Source organism: Podarcis raffonei, chromosome 1 (genome assembly GCF_027172205.1).
Source record: "Podarcis raffonei isolate rPodRaf1 chromosome 1, rPodRaf1.pri, whole genome shotgun sequence".
In the NCBI taxonomy this organism is placed as follows: Eukaryota; Metazoa; Chordata; class Lepidosauria; order Squamata; family Lacertidae; genus Podarcis; species Podarcis raffonei.
Genome location: NC_070602.1, coordinates 130,742,398 through 130,758,772, shown reverse-complemented (window position 1 = coordinate 130,758,772; position 16,375 = coordinate 130,742,398). Strand labels below are relative to the sequence as shown.

General features: G+C 47.8%; 1 protein-coding gene across 1 annotated transcript in view; it reads left to right on the top strand.

Moving 5' to 3' along the window:
- Positions 1-16,375, top strand: part of KIAA2012 (KIAA2012 ortholog) — a 98,538-nt gene that overhangs the window by 67,476 nt on the left and 14,687 nt on the right. Inside the window, exons 15-16 of the mRNA XM_053376843.1 lie at positions 7,841-7,934; positions 13,459-13,651. Of these exons, the coding sequence (XP_053232818.1) occupies positions 7,841-7,934; positions 13,459-13,651 (287 nt within the window). The remainder of the gene's footprint in view (positions 1-7,840; positions 7,935-13,458; positions 13,652-16,375) is intronic.

Below are 16,375 nucleotides of genomic sequence, written 5' to 3'. Positions count from 1 at the left end.
TATTTCCAAGACAGAGAATGTGTGAAAATCGACTTAGCTTTTGTGGGAAAAAACACTAACACGATAGATGAAACCTAACGCATCTCGGTTCAACTCTTCCTTAAAACAGTGGCAATCTGTGTATTGCGAGGTTGTACTTTGGGTGCAAATTGAGTTTCAGACCAATGTAATAAGTTGCTCTTGGGAGAAAAGCAATGACAAACCTAGACAGCATCTTAAAAGGTAGAGACATCACCTTGCCAACAAAGGTCCATATAGTAAAAGCTATGGTTTTCCCAGTAGTGATGTATGGAAGTGAAAGCTGGACCATAAAGAAGGCTGATTGCCGAAGAATTGATGCTTTTGAATTCTGGTGCTGGAGGAGACTCTTGAGAGTCCCATGGACTGCAAGAAGATCAAACCTCTCCATTCTGAAGGAAATCAGCCCCGAGTGCTCACTGGAAGGACAGATCCTGAAGCTGAGGCTCCAATACTTTGGCCACCTCATGAGAAGAGAAGACTCCCTGGAAAAGACCCTGATGTGGGGAAAGATGGAGGGCACAAGGAGAAGGGGACGACGGAGGACGAGATGGTTGGATAGTGTTCTCGAAGCTACCAGCATGAGTTTGACCAAACTGCGGGAGGCAGTGGAAGACAGAAGTGCCTGGCGTGCTCTGGTCCATGGGGTCACGAAGAGTCGGACACGACTAAACAACTAAACAACAAAATAAGTTGCTCCCACTCCCAGCCACAAAAAAACCAGAAGTGTAGCTAGCTATGATTTGGTACTTAGTGGGTGGGCAAAACAGGTGTCCCCCCGCTGAGAAGATGTGTGAGGAGAAGTGTGAAGGAAAGCCAAGTATCAGGATGTTATAAAGGGGCCAACTTCCTGGGGATAATCAGCAGCAGAGATGCATTTGTTTATGGGCAACACACATGCATGGCACAGATGATGGAATATTACCCTTTACAGGACACGGGATGAATGTGAGCGATACAATTACTTGCCCTTTGGACACTGAGTAGATAGAAGCCTGCACTGCTCTCAGGACTTCAGTTTGATGCCATTTGTAGCCATTCATAGAAGGCTTTGGTGCTGGGGTGTGTGACGTCTCAAGGCTAATTCTTAAACTACAATCCCTCTCAGACTGTTGCTTTTCTCAGGCAGGATTCAGTCACATATCGGCAAATACCAGACAACCCAATTTTACACACACAAACACACACACACACGCCCCATTCTGATTTGCTTGCACAAAGCTTGCTTGTAGGTAGACCTGGTCTTCAGAAGCTTCTAAACTGCCGCTATTTAGGAGGAATTCAGTCATATCCCATCAGGTTGTGCAGTTATAGTCAATGTTCCTAGGGGAGGAGGAGTCTTGCACAACCCCGTCTCCCATTCCCATTCTCAAGTTTCTTCACCGCCACCCGTGCTCCTTTGCTTCCATCCAGGGCATTCCTGCAATAGCACTATTATCTGGGCAGACAGCAAAGCAATGATGATACCCAGCTCTACCTCTCTTTCAAATCAGAACCAGTGAAGGCGGTGACGGTCCTGTGTGAGTGTCTGGAGGCGGTTGGAGGATGGATGGCGGCTAACAGATTGAGGTTGAATCCTGACAAGATAGAAGTACTGTTTTGGGGGGACCGGAGGCGGGCAGGTGTGGAGGACTGAAGGACCAGGAGCACAGCCTGGGAGTCATTTTGGACTCACAGCTTAACACAGAGGCGCAGGTCAATTCTGTGTCCAGGGCAGCTGTCTACCAGCTCCATCTGGTACGCAGGCTGAGACCCTGCCTGCCTGCGGACTGTCTCGCCAGAGTGGTGCATGCTCTAGTTATCTCTCGCTTGGACTACTGCAATGCGCTCTATGTGGGGCTACTTTTGAAGGTGAGCCGGAAACTACAACTAATCCAGAATGTGGCAGCTAGACTGGTGACTGGGAGCGGCCGCCGAGACCACATAACACCGGTCTTGAAAGATCCACATTGGCTCCCAATACGTTTCCGAGCACAAATCAAAGTGTTTGTGCTGATCTTTAAAGCCTGAAGGAGCGTCTCCACCCCCATCATTCTGCCCGGACACTGAGGTCCAGCACTGAGGGCCTTCTGGCAGTTCCCTCACTGCGAGAAGCCAAGTTACAGGGAACCAGGCAGAGGGCCTTCTCGGTGGTGGCGCCCGCCCTGTGGAACGCCTCCCATCAGATGTCAAAGAGAAGAACAACTAGCAGACTTTTAGAAGACATCTGAAGGCAGCCCTGTTTAGGGAAGCTTTTAATTTTTAAGAGACCACTGTATTTTAATATTTTGTTGGAAGTCGCCCAGAGTGGCTGGGGAAATCCAGCCAGATGGGAGGGATATAAACAATAAATTGTTGTTGTTGTTGTTGTTGTTGTTGTTGTTGTTGTTGTTGTTAAATCCATCTTGGTCACGTACCCAATGGCAAGGTGGTCTTCAGGTTACAATGCCCAGTTGTGCAAACCTAGGAAGCTGCCACGTTCTGAATCAGGTCATTAGTTTAGTATTCGGTCTGCACCGAATAAGCTGTGGGTTAAACCACAGAGCCTAGGACTTGCCGATCAGAAAGTCGGTGATTCAAATCCCCGTGATGGTGTAAGCTCCCGTTGCTTGGTCCCTGCTCCTGCCAACCTAGCAGTTCGAAAGCACACCAGTGCAAGTAGATAAATAGGTACCACTCTGGTGGGAAGGTAAACGGTGTTTCTATGCGCTGCTCTGGTTCACCAGAAGTGGCTTAGTCATGCTGGCCACATGACCCAGAAGCTGTACGCCAGCTCCCTCGGCCAATAAAGCGAGATGAGTGCTGCAACCCCAGAGTCGGTCACGACTGGACCTAGTGGTCAGGGGTCCCTTTACCTTTACCTAACTCCAGAACACCATTGTCTTTAAGGCCAATAATATAAATGACATGTATATGTCACTTAAAAGTATTTCCTCACCAACCCAGCCACCACCTGCCGATCCCTAAACGGTGTGTTGTTTTCCTTGGCAATCGCTTGTCTTTGGAAAAGCTGTTTGTTTTTACAAATAATAATGATGATCTCTTTGAAGACCACACGCACCTAGGAGGTATGAAAGAGAGAAGCTGCAATCTTGTTCACCAAGGGGTGGGGAACTAGACCTGCCCACCTGTCAGCCTCCAGATGTTGCAATGGCATCAGGTGACCTGTTTTGATGTACAGTGGTACCTCAGGTTACATACGCTTCAGGTTACAGACTCTGCTAACCCAGAAATAGCGCTTCAGGTTAAGAACTTTGCTTCAGGATGAGAACAGAAATCGTGCTCCGGCAGCGCGGCGGCAGCAGGAGGCCCCATTAATTAAAGTGGTGCTTCAGGTTAAGAACAGTTTCAGGTTAAGTACGGACCTCCGGAACGAATCAAGTACCGTATTTTTCGCTCCATAAGACGCACCAGACCATAAGACACACTTAGTTTTTGGAGGAGGAAAACAAGAAAAAAAATATTCTGAATCCCAGAAGCCAGAACAGCAAGAGGGATCTCTGCGCAGCGAAAGCAGCAATCCCTCTTGCTGTTCTGGCTTCTGTGATAGCTGCGCGGCCTGCACTCGCTCCATAAGATGCACACACATTTCCCCTTACTTTTTAGGAGGGAAAAAGTGAGTCTTATAGAGCAAACAATACAGTACTTAATCCGAGGTACCACTGTACTGCTTTGTGCATGCCAGCAAAGTGCTTTGCTGGGGGCCTTTTCAGGTGCTGCTAAGCAGTTGGCTAATGGTGCCTGCAAGCCCCCTTTTGGTCCAGCCTGCCCCAGACCATATATCTATAACTTATTTAGGGGTCTATGGGGTGTTAGGGGAGGGGCAGTACCTCTGATGGGAGACACATTGTGCTCCTTCTGGGGTGGTTTGTCCACCTTTGCCCTGCATTAAGCTCTCACCTGTGGCTTCAAGAAGCTGAGAGTGGCCACACACCAGGAAACACCATCAGCTGGTCAGCTAAACCAAGTGACGGTAGCCAATGGGTCTCAAACCTTCACAGAAGTTCCAAGTGTCCCTATTTCCCCAGGACAGGCCCAGATTTACAGAAGCCAGTTTCTGATTTGATCCCAGAATGTCTCGCTGTTCCTTGGGATGTCCTTAAGTTCACTGGAGAAAGGTTGGAGGGTATGCCTTCAGTGAATTAGGGACTTCTCCTGCGTGCAAAGATGGGCTCTGGCAGACTGAGTGGACGAGACCAAGAGTTAGGAAGGCTGTAGAAGGGACCAGTAAGAAACAGATGGCCTGGAAATATCATTCTTGGTGTTTGCTTAAATCTAAAAGAAAAGACAGGGACGCGGGTGGCGCTGCGGGTTAAACTCCAAAGCCTAGGACTTGCCGATCAGAAGGTCGGCGGTTTGAATCCCCGCAACAGGGTGAGCTCCCGTTGCTCGGTCCCTGCTCCTGCCAACCTAGCAGTTCAAAAGCACGTCAAAGTGCAAGTAGATAAATAGGTACCGCTCCGGTGGGAAGGTAAACGGCGTTTCCGTGCGCTGCTCTGGTTCACCAGAAGCGGCTTAGTCATGCTGGCCACATGACCCGGAAGCTGTCTGCGGACAAACGTCGGCTCCCTCAGCCAATAAAGCGAGATGAGCACCGCATCCCCAGAGTCAGCTGTGACTGGACCTAACGGTCAGGGGTCCCTTTACCTTAAAAGAAAAGCCCGCATAAATCAGAGTGGTGGTACTTGGCTCTTAGCACTGCTGTGGGATTTTCTTGCAAATTTCTGGAGCAAGTGCCCCCTCTATCGGCATCACAACATCCTCTGAAACCAGGTTTTCTAATCTGATTGAAGCTGGTTTGTAGGGGAAGTATTTACCAAGAAACTACAGGAACAATATGGACTATGGCTAATGCCATATGAATTTTTTTTTTTTAAAGTTGTGCGTCATTGTTTCTCAATTTGATCCTTTTACATGGTTTTGTATGTATTGTGGTATTTTAGGCATTGTGACTGGCAGTTATTTATATGGAACGTAGTTTAGTAATCATTTATCGTAATTGTTAAGAGTGAATTTCTGTTTATTATTTGCTGGTGTTTTGAGAGTTAATTTTATTGTGTACTATAATGTTGTAACAGATAATTGAATATGACTTTATTTGATACAAGTCGTTCCATTCTAAAGTTATGTTTAATTATGACTTTTTGTATTGCATCAGATTATTATATGGTGTGCATTCTTTGTTGTATATTTTCTTGCTGCAAACTGCCTTGTGTATCGTAATACAGAAAGGCATTATGCAAATTAAGAGTGAAATGAAATGTGGCTTCGAAAACCAGCAGTGGGAGCACATTGGAAGCAGAGCAAACCGCAATGCAAACATGTTGTTGTTGTTGTTGTTTAGTTGTTTAGTCGTGTCTGACTCTTCGTGACCCCGTGGACCAGAGCATGCCAGGCACTTCTGTCTTCCACTGCCTCCCGCAGTTTGGTCAAACTCATGCTGGTAGCTTTGAGAACACTGTCCAACCACCTCGTCCTCTGCTGTCGCCTTCTCCTTGTGCCCTCCATCTTTCCCAACATCAGGGTCTTTTCAAGGGAGTCTTCTCTTCTCATGAGGTGGCCAAAGTCTTGGAGCCTCAGCTTCAGGATCTGTCCTTCCAGTGAGCACACAGGGCTGATTTCCTTCAGAATGGATAGGTTTGATCTTCTTGCAGTCCATGGGACTCTCAAGAGTCTCCTCCAGCACCATAATTCAAAAGCATCAATTCTTTGGCGATCAGCCTTCTTTATGGTCCAGCTCTCACTTCCATACATCACTACTGGATCACTAATGCAAACATCACTAATGCAACATACTCTCACTGAACTCAGTGAGACTTAGGGCTTATCTTAAGCCTCGGCTCTTTCCAGGTACAGCCTGCACTTTAAAACTTCGTGTCTGGGTGCCTCCCCCTCTTCTTCTTCTTCTTCTTCTTCTTCTTCTTCTTTTTCATTTTTTTGCTCTGGAGCTTTCCCTGCAGATACCTGCTCTTCAAAGTTTAGTTGGAGCAAATGCAAGCCATAGCTAAAGGTAAAGGGACCCCTGACCATTTGGTCCAGTCGTGACCGACTCTGGGGTTGCGGCGCTCATCTCGCTTTATTGGCCAAGGGAGCCGGCGTACAGCTTCTGGGTCATATGGCCAGCATGACTAAGCCGCTTCTGGCGAACCAGAGCAGTGCACAGAAACGCCATTTACCTTCCCGCCAGAGTGGTCCCTATTTATCTACTTGCACTTTGACGTGCTTTCGAACTGCTAGGTTGGCAGGAGCAGGGACTGAACAACGGGAGCTCACCCCGTCATGGGGATTTGAACTGCCGACCTTCTGATCGGCAAGTCCTAGGCTCTGTGGTTTAACCCACAGCGCCACCCTTTAATGCAAGCCATAGAAAACTGAAATTGATGTTTGCCCCGGTTGAGTGCTAAAAAGCGGGTTTTCACAGGGAAAGCAAAACAATAACACTGACACAAATTTGGATCTGTTCCTGGAAATAGCGGGCAAATGGTAGATGTGGACAAACCCTGACTTCTAAGCAGACGTGTATAGGATTGTGCTGATCATCTCACAGTCCTTGTAAAGCCCATCTTTGCCCAGGTAATCCAATCGAGCAACCTAGCAGACAAGAGGGGGGGGGGAAACGCACTCAGATTTTTGCTGTAGTCCACCCCTTCTGTGATGTATGTATGATGTTTCTGGGGGTGGTCTTGGACTCCAGGGCGGGGAAATTTAAAATGTCTATATAAGGGCTTGCACACCTTTGTCCTGGGTCCCTCTCCCACTCCTGTGTGTGTGTGTGTGTGTGTGAGAGAGAGCACCCTGTTGCAACAGCTTTAATAAAGATCAGGCTTATAGCTGCTTTGCTTTTGTATATCCTGGTCTGGTCTCTGTTTGTTTCCCGACCGGTTTGAGCCTTAAAAGGTACGCTCTCTCCGAAGGTCCAGACTTCCTTAAGAAGCTGAACCCCTTGAAGAGACCCCATTTTTATTCTTATTTCAGTACGAACCCTGTGTTTGATGTAGCAATTGCTCAGTTTGTGGGGTGCTTCAAAATACTGCAAAAAACACCCTGCAAAACTTTGGCACATGTTTGCAGAGGATCCCAAAGTTTGGGGTTCGTAGTTAATGCTCCCCAGTTTGATCTCTTTCCAGCTCAAGACTGCACAACTCATGATCCAAACACAGTCAGCTAGCAGGATGTATTAGGGCTGATCAGGTACTTGCAAATTCCCTGTACCTTGGTTTGCATACGTTTTGGATTACAAACATGTCAAACCCGAAAGTGCATGTCCAGGTATGCAACCTTTTTTTGGATTACAACCTATTTTTTATTTTTTATTTTGATTATAAATTATTGATTATGATTATTTGATTATGATTATTTTGGAGGCCCCATTGGCAAAAGTGTGCCTTGGGTTACAACCTGTTTTGGTTTACAAATGGACCTCCGGAACGGATTATGGTTGTAAACCAAGGTACCACAGTGGTACCTTGGGTTACAGACACTTCAGGTTACAGACGCTTCAGGTTACAGACTCCACTAACCCAGAAATAGTACCTCGGGTTAAGAACTTTGCTTCAGGATAAGAACAGAAATTGTGCAGCGGCAGCAGGAGGCCCCATTAGCTAAAGTGGTGCTTCAGGTTAAGAACAGTTTCAGGTTAAGAACGGACCTCCAGAACGAATTAAGTTCTTATCCCGAGGTACCACTGTTTTTGCAAAAATAATAATACGACTATGGAGCTTTATCACCTCCTAGTGGCTGAACAGACATTGACCATAGTCTATATATTCTGTTTCGTATGTTGCCAAGGCCTGTTCTACCTTAACTTGTAACATACAATTTTTTTGCTCTGTCCCCACTGCAGATACAGAAAAACAACTGGACAATTTGCCCCAGTCAGCTAGCCCCTCACACCTGGAACCACACGTTGCCCACCCCAGGATTTCTACATCAGATAGGTAAGTATATGAAATGGGATGGCTGCAAGAGTTTCCAAGGGCCGAGTCTCTCATGGAATTCTACTAAATATTGATCCAGAGCAGAACTCCAACGTATAGTTAGCAGAGTAAAAACTTAAACACATTGCGGGATTCTCCCCCCCCCAAAAAAAAAATAGACCAGAGGCAATTGCATTTTATCCAGCACGAATCTGATACAGTGGTATCTCGGGTTACAGACGCTTCAGGTTGCAGACTCCACTAACCCAGAAATAGTACCTCGGGTTAAGAACTTTGCTTCAGAATGAGGACAGAAATCGCATGGTGGCAGCGCTGCAGCAGCGGGAGCCCCATTAGCTAAAGTGGTGCTTCAGGTTAAGAACAGTTTCAGGTTAAGAACGGACCTTCGGAACAAATTAAGTTCTTAACCCGAGGTACCACTGCACATTCAGGACAGGCGCTGTCCATAAGAAATCCAGTTGCAGCAGACTTAACAGTAACATAATAAGTCTAAATCTTAACATTATACAGTGGTACCTCGGGTTAAGTACTTAATTCATTCCGGAGGTCCGTTCTTAACCTGAAACTGTTCTTAACCTGAAGCACCAGTTTAGCTAATGGGGCCTCCTGCTGCCGCTGCACCGCCAGAGCACGATTTCTGTTCTCATCCTGAAGCAAAGTTCTTAACCCGAGGTACTATTTCTGGGTTAGCGGAGTCTGTAACCTGAAGCGTATGTAACCCGAGGTGCCACTGTATACAGAACACAACACCAGAAGGAAAGAGAGACAGAAGTGTGAAACCCAGGCTCCTTCTGCCTTCTTGTTATAAGTCAGCATCTATCTGAAGAAGTTTGCATGCACACGAAAGCTCATACCAATGACAAACTTAGTTGGTCTCTAAGGTGCTACTGGAAGGAATTTTTTTATTTTGTTTCGACTATGGCAGACCAACACGGCTACCTACCTGTAACATGGCCTTGACTGAAAGAGATAGCAGAACCAGTTTAAGCCAGCGGTACTCACTGGCAGAGAAAGAGGCGTGTGTACGGATCGCACAGCCCCCGGCAGCACAATCCCAGTAGGGTGCCATCGCGGCTGCCCCCCCACTGCCCGCACTGGGCGCCTCGCCCCTACAGGCAGTGTACCCTGCCCCCAGGACGCGCACCAGCCCCGCCCCTGCCTGCTCTCCACACCGCCCCCCCCCCCCGGTGCCAGAGCATGAAACTCCACCACTGGCTGTACTCAGCTTCTCTGAAGGAATAACCCAAACATCATGAACCTTCTGCTTTTTTCTTCCACACAGAGAAGCTTCACACAGAGATTACTTTCTGTACTAAGAAATGCAAGCTGAGAGTGTCACGTGTTACATTTTCCAGGTGCAAGGAAATAATACTGTTGTAAGTTTGTCAGTGGGACGCGGGTGGCGCTGTGGGTTAAACCACAGAGCCTAGAACTTGCCGATCAGAAGGTCGGTGGTTCGAATCCCCGCGACGGGGTGAGCTCCCGTTGCTCGGTCCCTGCTCCTGCCAACCTAGCAGTTCGAAAGCACATCAAAGTGCAAGTAGATAAATAGGTACTGCTCCGGCAGGAAGGTAAACAGTGTTTCCGTGCGCTGCTCTGGTTCGCCAGAAGCGGCTTAGTCATGCTGGCCCAATGACCCGGAAGCTGTACGCCGGCTCCCTTGGCCAATAAAGCGAGATGGGCGCCGCAACCCCTCAGTCGGCCACGACTGGACCTAATGGTCAGGGGTCCCTTTACCTTTACTAAGTTTGTGAGGCTCATAAATTTGATGCATCAGCAGACCTCTGAAAACATTTTTGAATTCTGGATAGCTTGAGGGTCTGTGTGCTCGCGTTGTTGTTGCTTTAAGTATGGTTTGTATCTCATCAGAATGGGTCGTAAGAGGAATACGTCGCCTAAATTACAAATGTTTCCTTCTGAATAGGTTTGTTGCCTTCTTGATTGTAACAAAGCTCAGTTTTCTGTTGAACGAGACGGTAGCCAGGTGGGGTCAACCTTTCGTATCTCATTTGGACAGGTTCATTAGTAAAATAAGAGCTCTGTTATGGCATCGTCTTGGCCCAAAGCAAGGGTGACAAGTAAATCTTTGTTGTTGTTTAGTCGTTTAGTCATGTCCGACTCTTCGTGACCCCATGGACCAGAGCACGCCAGGCACTCCTGTCTTCCCCTGCCTCCCGCAGTTTGGTCAAACTCATGCTGGTAGCTTCGAGAACACTGTCCAACCATCTCGTCCTCTGTCCCCCCCTTCTCCTTGTGCCCTCCATCTTTCCCAACATCAGGGTCTTTTCCAGGGAGTCTTCTCTTCTCATGAGGTGGCCAAAGTATTGGAGCCTCAGCTTCAGGATCTGTCCTTCCAGTGAGCACTCAGGGCTGATTTCCTTCAGAATGGATAGGGTTGATCTTCTTGCAGTCCATGGGACTCTCAAGAGTCTCCTCCAGCACCAGTAAATCTTGAATTCTAGTAAACCTCCAGGCAAAAGAGATGGCTCTCTTATGTATTCTGGGCCCAAGCTGCTGTGATTTCTCAAACAGCACCTGGATTCTGGAAGGCTATAGAAAGCCAGCATGGATGCTAGGACATGGATGGGGTTGGGGATGCTTCACAGTGGGCGACTGTCAGGGAAACAGAGTGCACCACAAGGCTTTTGAGATGATGAGATGAAAGGGGCATCCTTTTCATTATTAACCGTGGAGAAAAGTCTTGGGACTGCCATTAAAGGCACAGGAGAATATTCCTTCCTTTTTGCAGTAGCGAGGAGGACAAGAAAAGAAAGGCAGCTCTGCCCATTACAATTACATGAGTTGTGCCTCGTGGGGTTTCGGAGCTTGCAAGCAAATAAAAACAAACTTATTGTGGGCTGTTTGAGGGGCAGCAGGTTGTTGTTGTTCTTGTTTAGTCGTTTAGTCGTGTCCGACTCTTCGTGACCCCCTGGACCAGAGCACGCCAGGCACTCCTGTCTTCCACTGCCTCCCGCAGTTTGGTCAAACTCATGCTGGTAGCTTTGAGAACACTGTCCAACCATCTCGTCCTCTGTCGCCCCTTCTCCTAGTGCCCTCCATCTTTCCTCTCTTTTCCAGGGAGTCTTCTCTTCTCATGAGGAGGCCAAAGTACTGGAGCCTCAGCTTCAGGATCTGTCCTTCCAGTGAGCACTCAGGGCTGATTTCCTTCAGAATGGATTGGTTTGATCTTCTTGCAGTCCATGGGACTCTCAAGAGTCTCCTCCAGCACCATAATTCAAAAGCATCAATTCTTCGGCGATCAGCCTTCTTTATGGTCCAGCTCTCACTTCCATACATCACTACTGGGAAAACCATGGCTTTAACTATACGGACCTTTGTTGGCAAGGTGATGTCTCTGCTTTTTAAGATGCTGTCTAGGTTTGTCATTGCTTTTCTCCCAAGAAGCAGGTGTCTTTTAATTTCGTGACTGCTGTCACCATCTGCAGTGAACATGGAACCCAAGAAAGTAAAATCTCTCACTGCCTCCATTTCTTCCCCTTCTATTTGCCAGGAGGTGATGGGACCAGTGGCCATGATCTTCGTTTTTTTGATGTTGAGCTTCAAACCATATTTTGCGCTCTTCTCTTTCACCCTCATTAAAAGGTTCTTTAATTCCTCCTCACTTTCTGCCATCAAGGTTGTGTCATCTGCATATCTGAAGTTGTTGATATTTCTTCCGGCAATCTTAATTCTGGTTTGGGATTCATCCAGTCCAGTCTTTCGCATGATGAATTCTGCATATAAGTTAAATAAGCAGGGAGACAATATACAGCCTTGCCGTACTCCTTTCCCAATTTTGAACCAATCAGTTATTCCATATCCCGTTCTAACTGTAGCTTCTTGTCCCACATAGAGATTTCTCAGGAGACAGATGAGGTGATCAGGCACTCCCATTTCTTTAAGAACTTGCCATAGTTTGCTGTGGTCGACACAGCCAAATGCTTTTGCGTTGTCAATGAAGCAGAAGTAGATGTTTTTTTGGAATTCTCTGGCTTTCTCCATAATCCAGCGCATGTTTGCAATTTGGTCTCTGGTTCCTCTGTCTCTTCTAAATCCAGCTTGCACTTCTGGGAGTTCTCGGTCCACATACTGCTTGAGCCTTCCTTGTAGAATTTTAAGCATAACCTTGCTAGCGTGTGAAATGAGTGCAATTGTGCGGTAGTTGGAGCATTCTTTGGCACTTCCCTTCTTTGGGACTGGGATGTAGACTGATCTTCTCCAATCCTCTGGCCACTGCTGAGTTTTCCAAATTTGCTGGCATATTGAGTGTAGCACCTTAACAGCATCATGTTTTAAAATTTTAAATAGTTCAGCTGGAATATCATCATTTCCACTGGCCTTGTTATTAGCAGTGCTTTCTAAGGCCCATTTGACTTCACTCTCCAGGATGTCTGGCTCAAGGTCAGCAACCACACTACCTGGGGTGTACGAGACATCCATTTTTTTCTGGTATAATTCCTCTGTGTATTCTTGCCACCTCTTCTTGATGTCTTCTTGTCTGCTTCTATTAGGTCATTTCCACTTTTGTCCTTTATTATGGTAATCTATGTACGAAAAGTTCCTTTCCTATCTCCAATTTTCTTGAACAGATCTCTGGTTTTTCCCATTCTGTTGTTTTCCTCTATTTCTTTGCATTGCTCATTTAAGAAGACCCTCTTGTCTCTCCTTGCTATTTTTTGGAAATCTGCATTCAATTTCCTGTATCTTTCACTGTCTCCCTCGCACTTTGCAGGTAGGTAAAGGTCCAGTCGTGACCGACTCTGGGGTTGTGGCGCTCATCTCGCTTTATTGGCCGAGGGAGCCGGCGTTCAGCTTCCGGGTCATGTGGCCAGCATGACTAAGCCGCTTCTGGCGAACCAGAGCAGCGCACGGAAACGCCGTTTACCTTCCCGCTGGAGCGGTACCTATTTATCTACTTGCACTCTGATGTGCTTTCGAACTGCTAGGTTAGCAGGAGCGGGGACCAAGCAACGGGAGCTCGCCCCGTCACGGGGATTCGAAATGCCGACCTTCTGATTGGCAAGCCCTAGGCTCTATGGTTTAACCCACAGTGTCAAAGTTTCCATTTTGTTGTTGCAGTTTCTTCTTTCCATAGGAAAAGATCCCGTTTACCAAGCATTCATCCTGACTTGCTTGCACGAAGCTCACACGGAGGTCACACGATGCCTGCATTTCATTGAGCGTTTGTTCTGATTTGTTGGCGGGGAGGGGATACAGCAATGAGCCACTCATCCTGATTTGCTTGCACAGAGGTTATATACATCATCCCATGATTGGCTTGTTTATTCCACTTTTTATTGCATTTCCCCCACTGCAAAAAGTCTTTCTGATAAAAGCGGATTTGTCGTGAGCAGGACAGAGTGCTTTAACCCACTTTAATTGTGCAAACCTACGGTACATTTCTGGAATGCAGTGGAATCCCTTCCGCAAAGTGCTCACCATCTGTAGAGGGACCTCTGACAATGTGTCTGTTAACTTTCCATGGGTTCGTCCCTTCTGATTATTTCATACTGCTTTTTCAAAGGGAGAAGGTCTCTGAATTGGACAGCACCAACATGGAGATTCTTGACCGCAGTGCCGAAATTGAGAAGGGCGCAAGAATGAGCACCCATTCATCTGAAAAGCATCAGGTAGAAGAAGAAGATAAAGAAGAAGAAGAAGCAAAATCATTGCCAGAGAAAACCAGAAAGCCAACTAAGGCCACTGGTCCCAAGGTGGTGAGTGTTAACCATTGTGGAAAAATCTTTATGCAAACTGATCTGGATCCACAGGGCAGGGCAAAGCAAGATGGACATTTTAGGGGACCACTAAAGGGAAGCAAATGGTTGATTATTTTGCTCATTATTATATTTACTACTGTAATGGGAGGGTGCTGGTTTTCTGCCTCAGAAACCGAAGCATCTTAGACCACCTCTTAAGGCAGGGATAGCAAGCCCTGCAGATGTTATTGGGCAACAAATTCCATCATCACTGACCATTGGGCCATGCTGCTGGGGCAGATGGGAGATGAAGTCCAACAAGACAGGCTCCCCATCCCTGTGTTTTGTGGGGGGAGGAAAAGCAAATAGAGTGTCTGTTAGGTTTAAAGACTCTCCCAAGGCAATTTTTTAAAAAAAGTACTATAAAGGTAAATGTAAAGGTACCCCTGCCCGTACAGGCCAGTCGTGATCGACTCTAGGGTTGCGCTCTCATCTCGCTCAAGAGGCCGGGAGCTGGCGCCGTCCGAAGACACTTCCGGATCACGTGGCCAGCGTGACGAAGCTGCTCTGGCGAGCCAGCACCAGTGCCGCACACGGAAACTCCGTTTACCTTCCCGCTATAAAGCGGTACCTATTTATCTACTTGCACTTAGGGGTGCTTTCGAACTGCTAGGTGGGCAGGAGCTGGGACCGAACGACGGGAGCTCACCCCGTTGCGGGGATTCGAACCGCCGACCTTACGATCAGCAAGTCCTAGGCACTGAGGTTTTACCCACAGCGCCACCGGCGTCCCTAATAAAGAAAAAAGTACTATAAACACCGACAATTGGGAAACACTGCCCTGCAAGCGCTCCCAATTGCAGAACAGCCTTTACCAAAGGCGTCATGGACTTTGAAGGCACTCAAACTCAGGACGAAAGGGAGAAACGCGCTAAGAGGAAGGCACGCTTGGCAAACCCTCACCGTGATCAACTCCCACCCAGAAACCTATGTTCCCACTGTGGAAGGATGTGTGGACAGTGGCGGAGCTTCATGCTCCAGCACCGGGGGCGGAGAGCAGGCAGGGGCGGCGCTGGCGTGCTTCCTGGGGGAATGGCGCACTGCCCACAGGGGCGTGGCGCCCAGCGCAGGTGGGGAAACAGCCGCGATGACACCCCACCGAGATCGCGCTCCCGGGGGCAGTGCGCTCCCCCTGCACTCCTCTTCCTCTTCCAATATGTGTGTGGATCCAGAATTGGCCTCCACAGTCACTTGTGGGCTCGCTGTTAAGACTGCATTCATGGACAGTGCCGGATTTACGTATAAGCTAAACAAGCTATAGCTTAGGGCCCCAATCTCTTGGGGGCCCCAAAAAATTTAAAGGGGAAAAAACCTGGACGTACATTTCCAAAATATAAGATAAAAAAGCAAATAAAATAAAACCTACATACAGTTAGAGCTTAATAATTATTTCACTATGAATATACTTCTTAATTGTATTTCACTATTAATATACTTCTTAATTGTATTTCAGTTCAACAATTACTTTGATAAAATACGTATTTTGTTATGTGCAAATGGCTTTAGATACCTGTTAGGTCCATAAATTACCATGTTAGGTCCATAAATTACAGTAATCAGCAAGGGAAACCCACATGACCTGAAAGTGTTGCTGTGCAATGCCAGGTCAATGATGAATAAAACCACTGCCATCCACGACCTGATTGTTGATGGAGGATTTGACCTGGCATGTGTGACAGAGACCTGGTTGGATGAAGCAGATGGGCCTGTCCTTGCCGCTGCTTGCCCACCAGGTTTCTCTTACGCACAGCAACCCAGGTCATGTGGGCGGGGAGGGGGGGTTGCAGTGATTTTTAGGAAGTCATTAGTCTGCACCAGGCGTCCTATTGGGAAGACCCAGTTTTCTGAGTGCATGTTCTGGAAGTTGGGCAATAGGGGCAGTACAGGATTCCTACTGGTGTACCGACCTCCCCGCTGCACCAAGGATTCCCTGCCCGAGCTGCTTCATGTCGTGGCGGATGTTCTCCTGGAGACACCTAGCTTGGTTGTCCTGGGGGATTTTAACATCCATGCCGACACGATCTTACAAGGGGCCGCTCGGGACTTCGTGGAAAGCATGGCCTCCATGGGGCTGTCCCTGAATAAGTTTGGCCCAACTCATAGCCGTGGACATGCCTTAGACTTGGTGTTCACCTCTATGGATGTTGGTGATCTGACACTAACTAAAAGCGAAACAAAAGAAGTGCCATGGTCAGATCACTTCCTGGTGCAACTGGACTTCTCCGCAACCCTTCCCCTCTGCAGGGAGGTGGGACCGATTCGGATGGTCCGCCCCCGCCACTTAATGGATCCAATTGGCTTCCAGAGAGTGGTAGGGGATGCTTTATCCCAAGTTGATGGCCTTTCAGCTGATTCCCTGGTGGCACGCTGGACTGTCTGGCTCCGAAGCGCCCTCTCCGATTGCATGGAGCCCGGACAGCCCCGTGGTTTTCCCCGGAGCTGAGGGTGATGAAACACTCGTTGAGACGGCTAGAGCACCGGTGGCGGAAAACTCATTCTGAATCAGACCGGACACGGGTTAGAGCTCAACGTCGAGCCTACCAAGTGGCAATGGCGACGGCGAAGAGGGCCTTCTTCGCCGCCTCCATTGCATCTGCAGAAAACAGCAGCAGGAGACTTTTTCAGGTGGTTCACAATCTATCGGAACCACCTGTACCACCTGGGGCCTGGTAGGGACCCCAA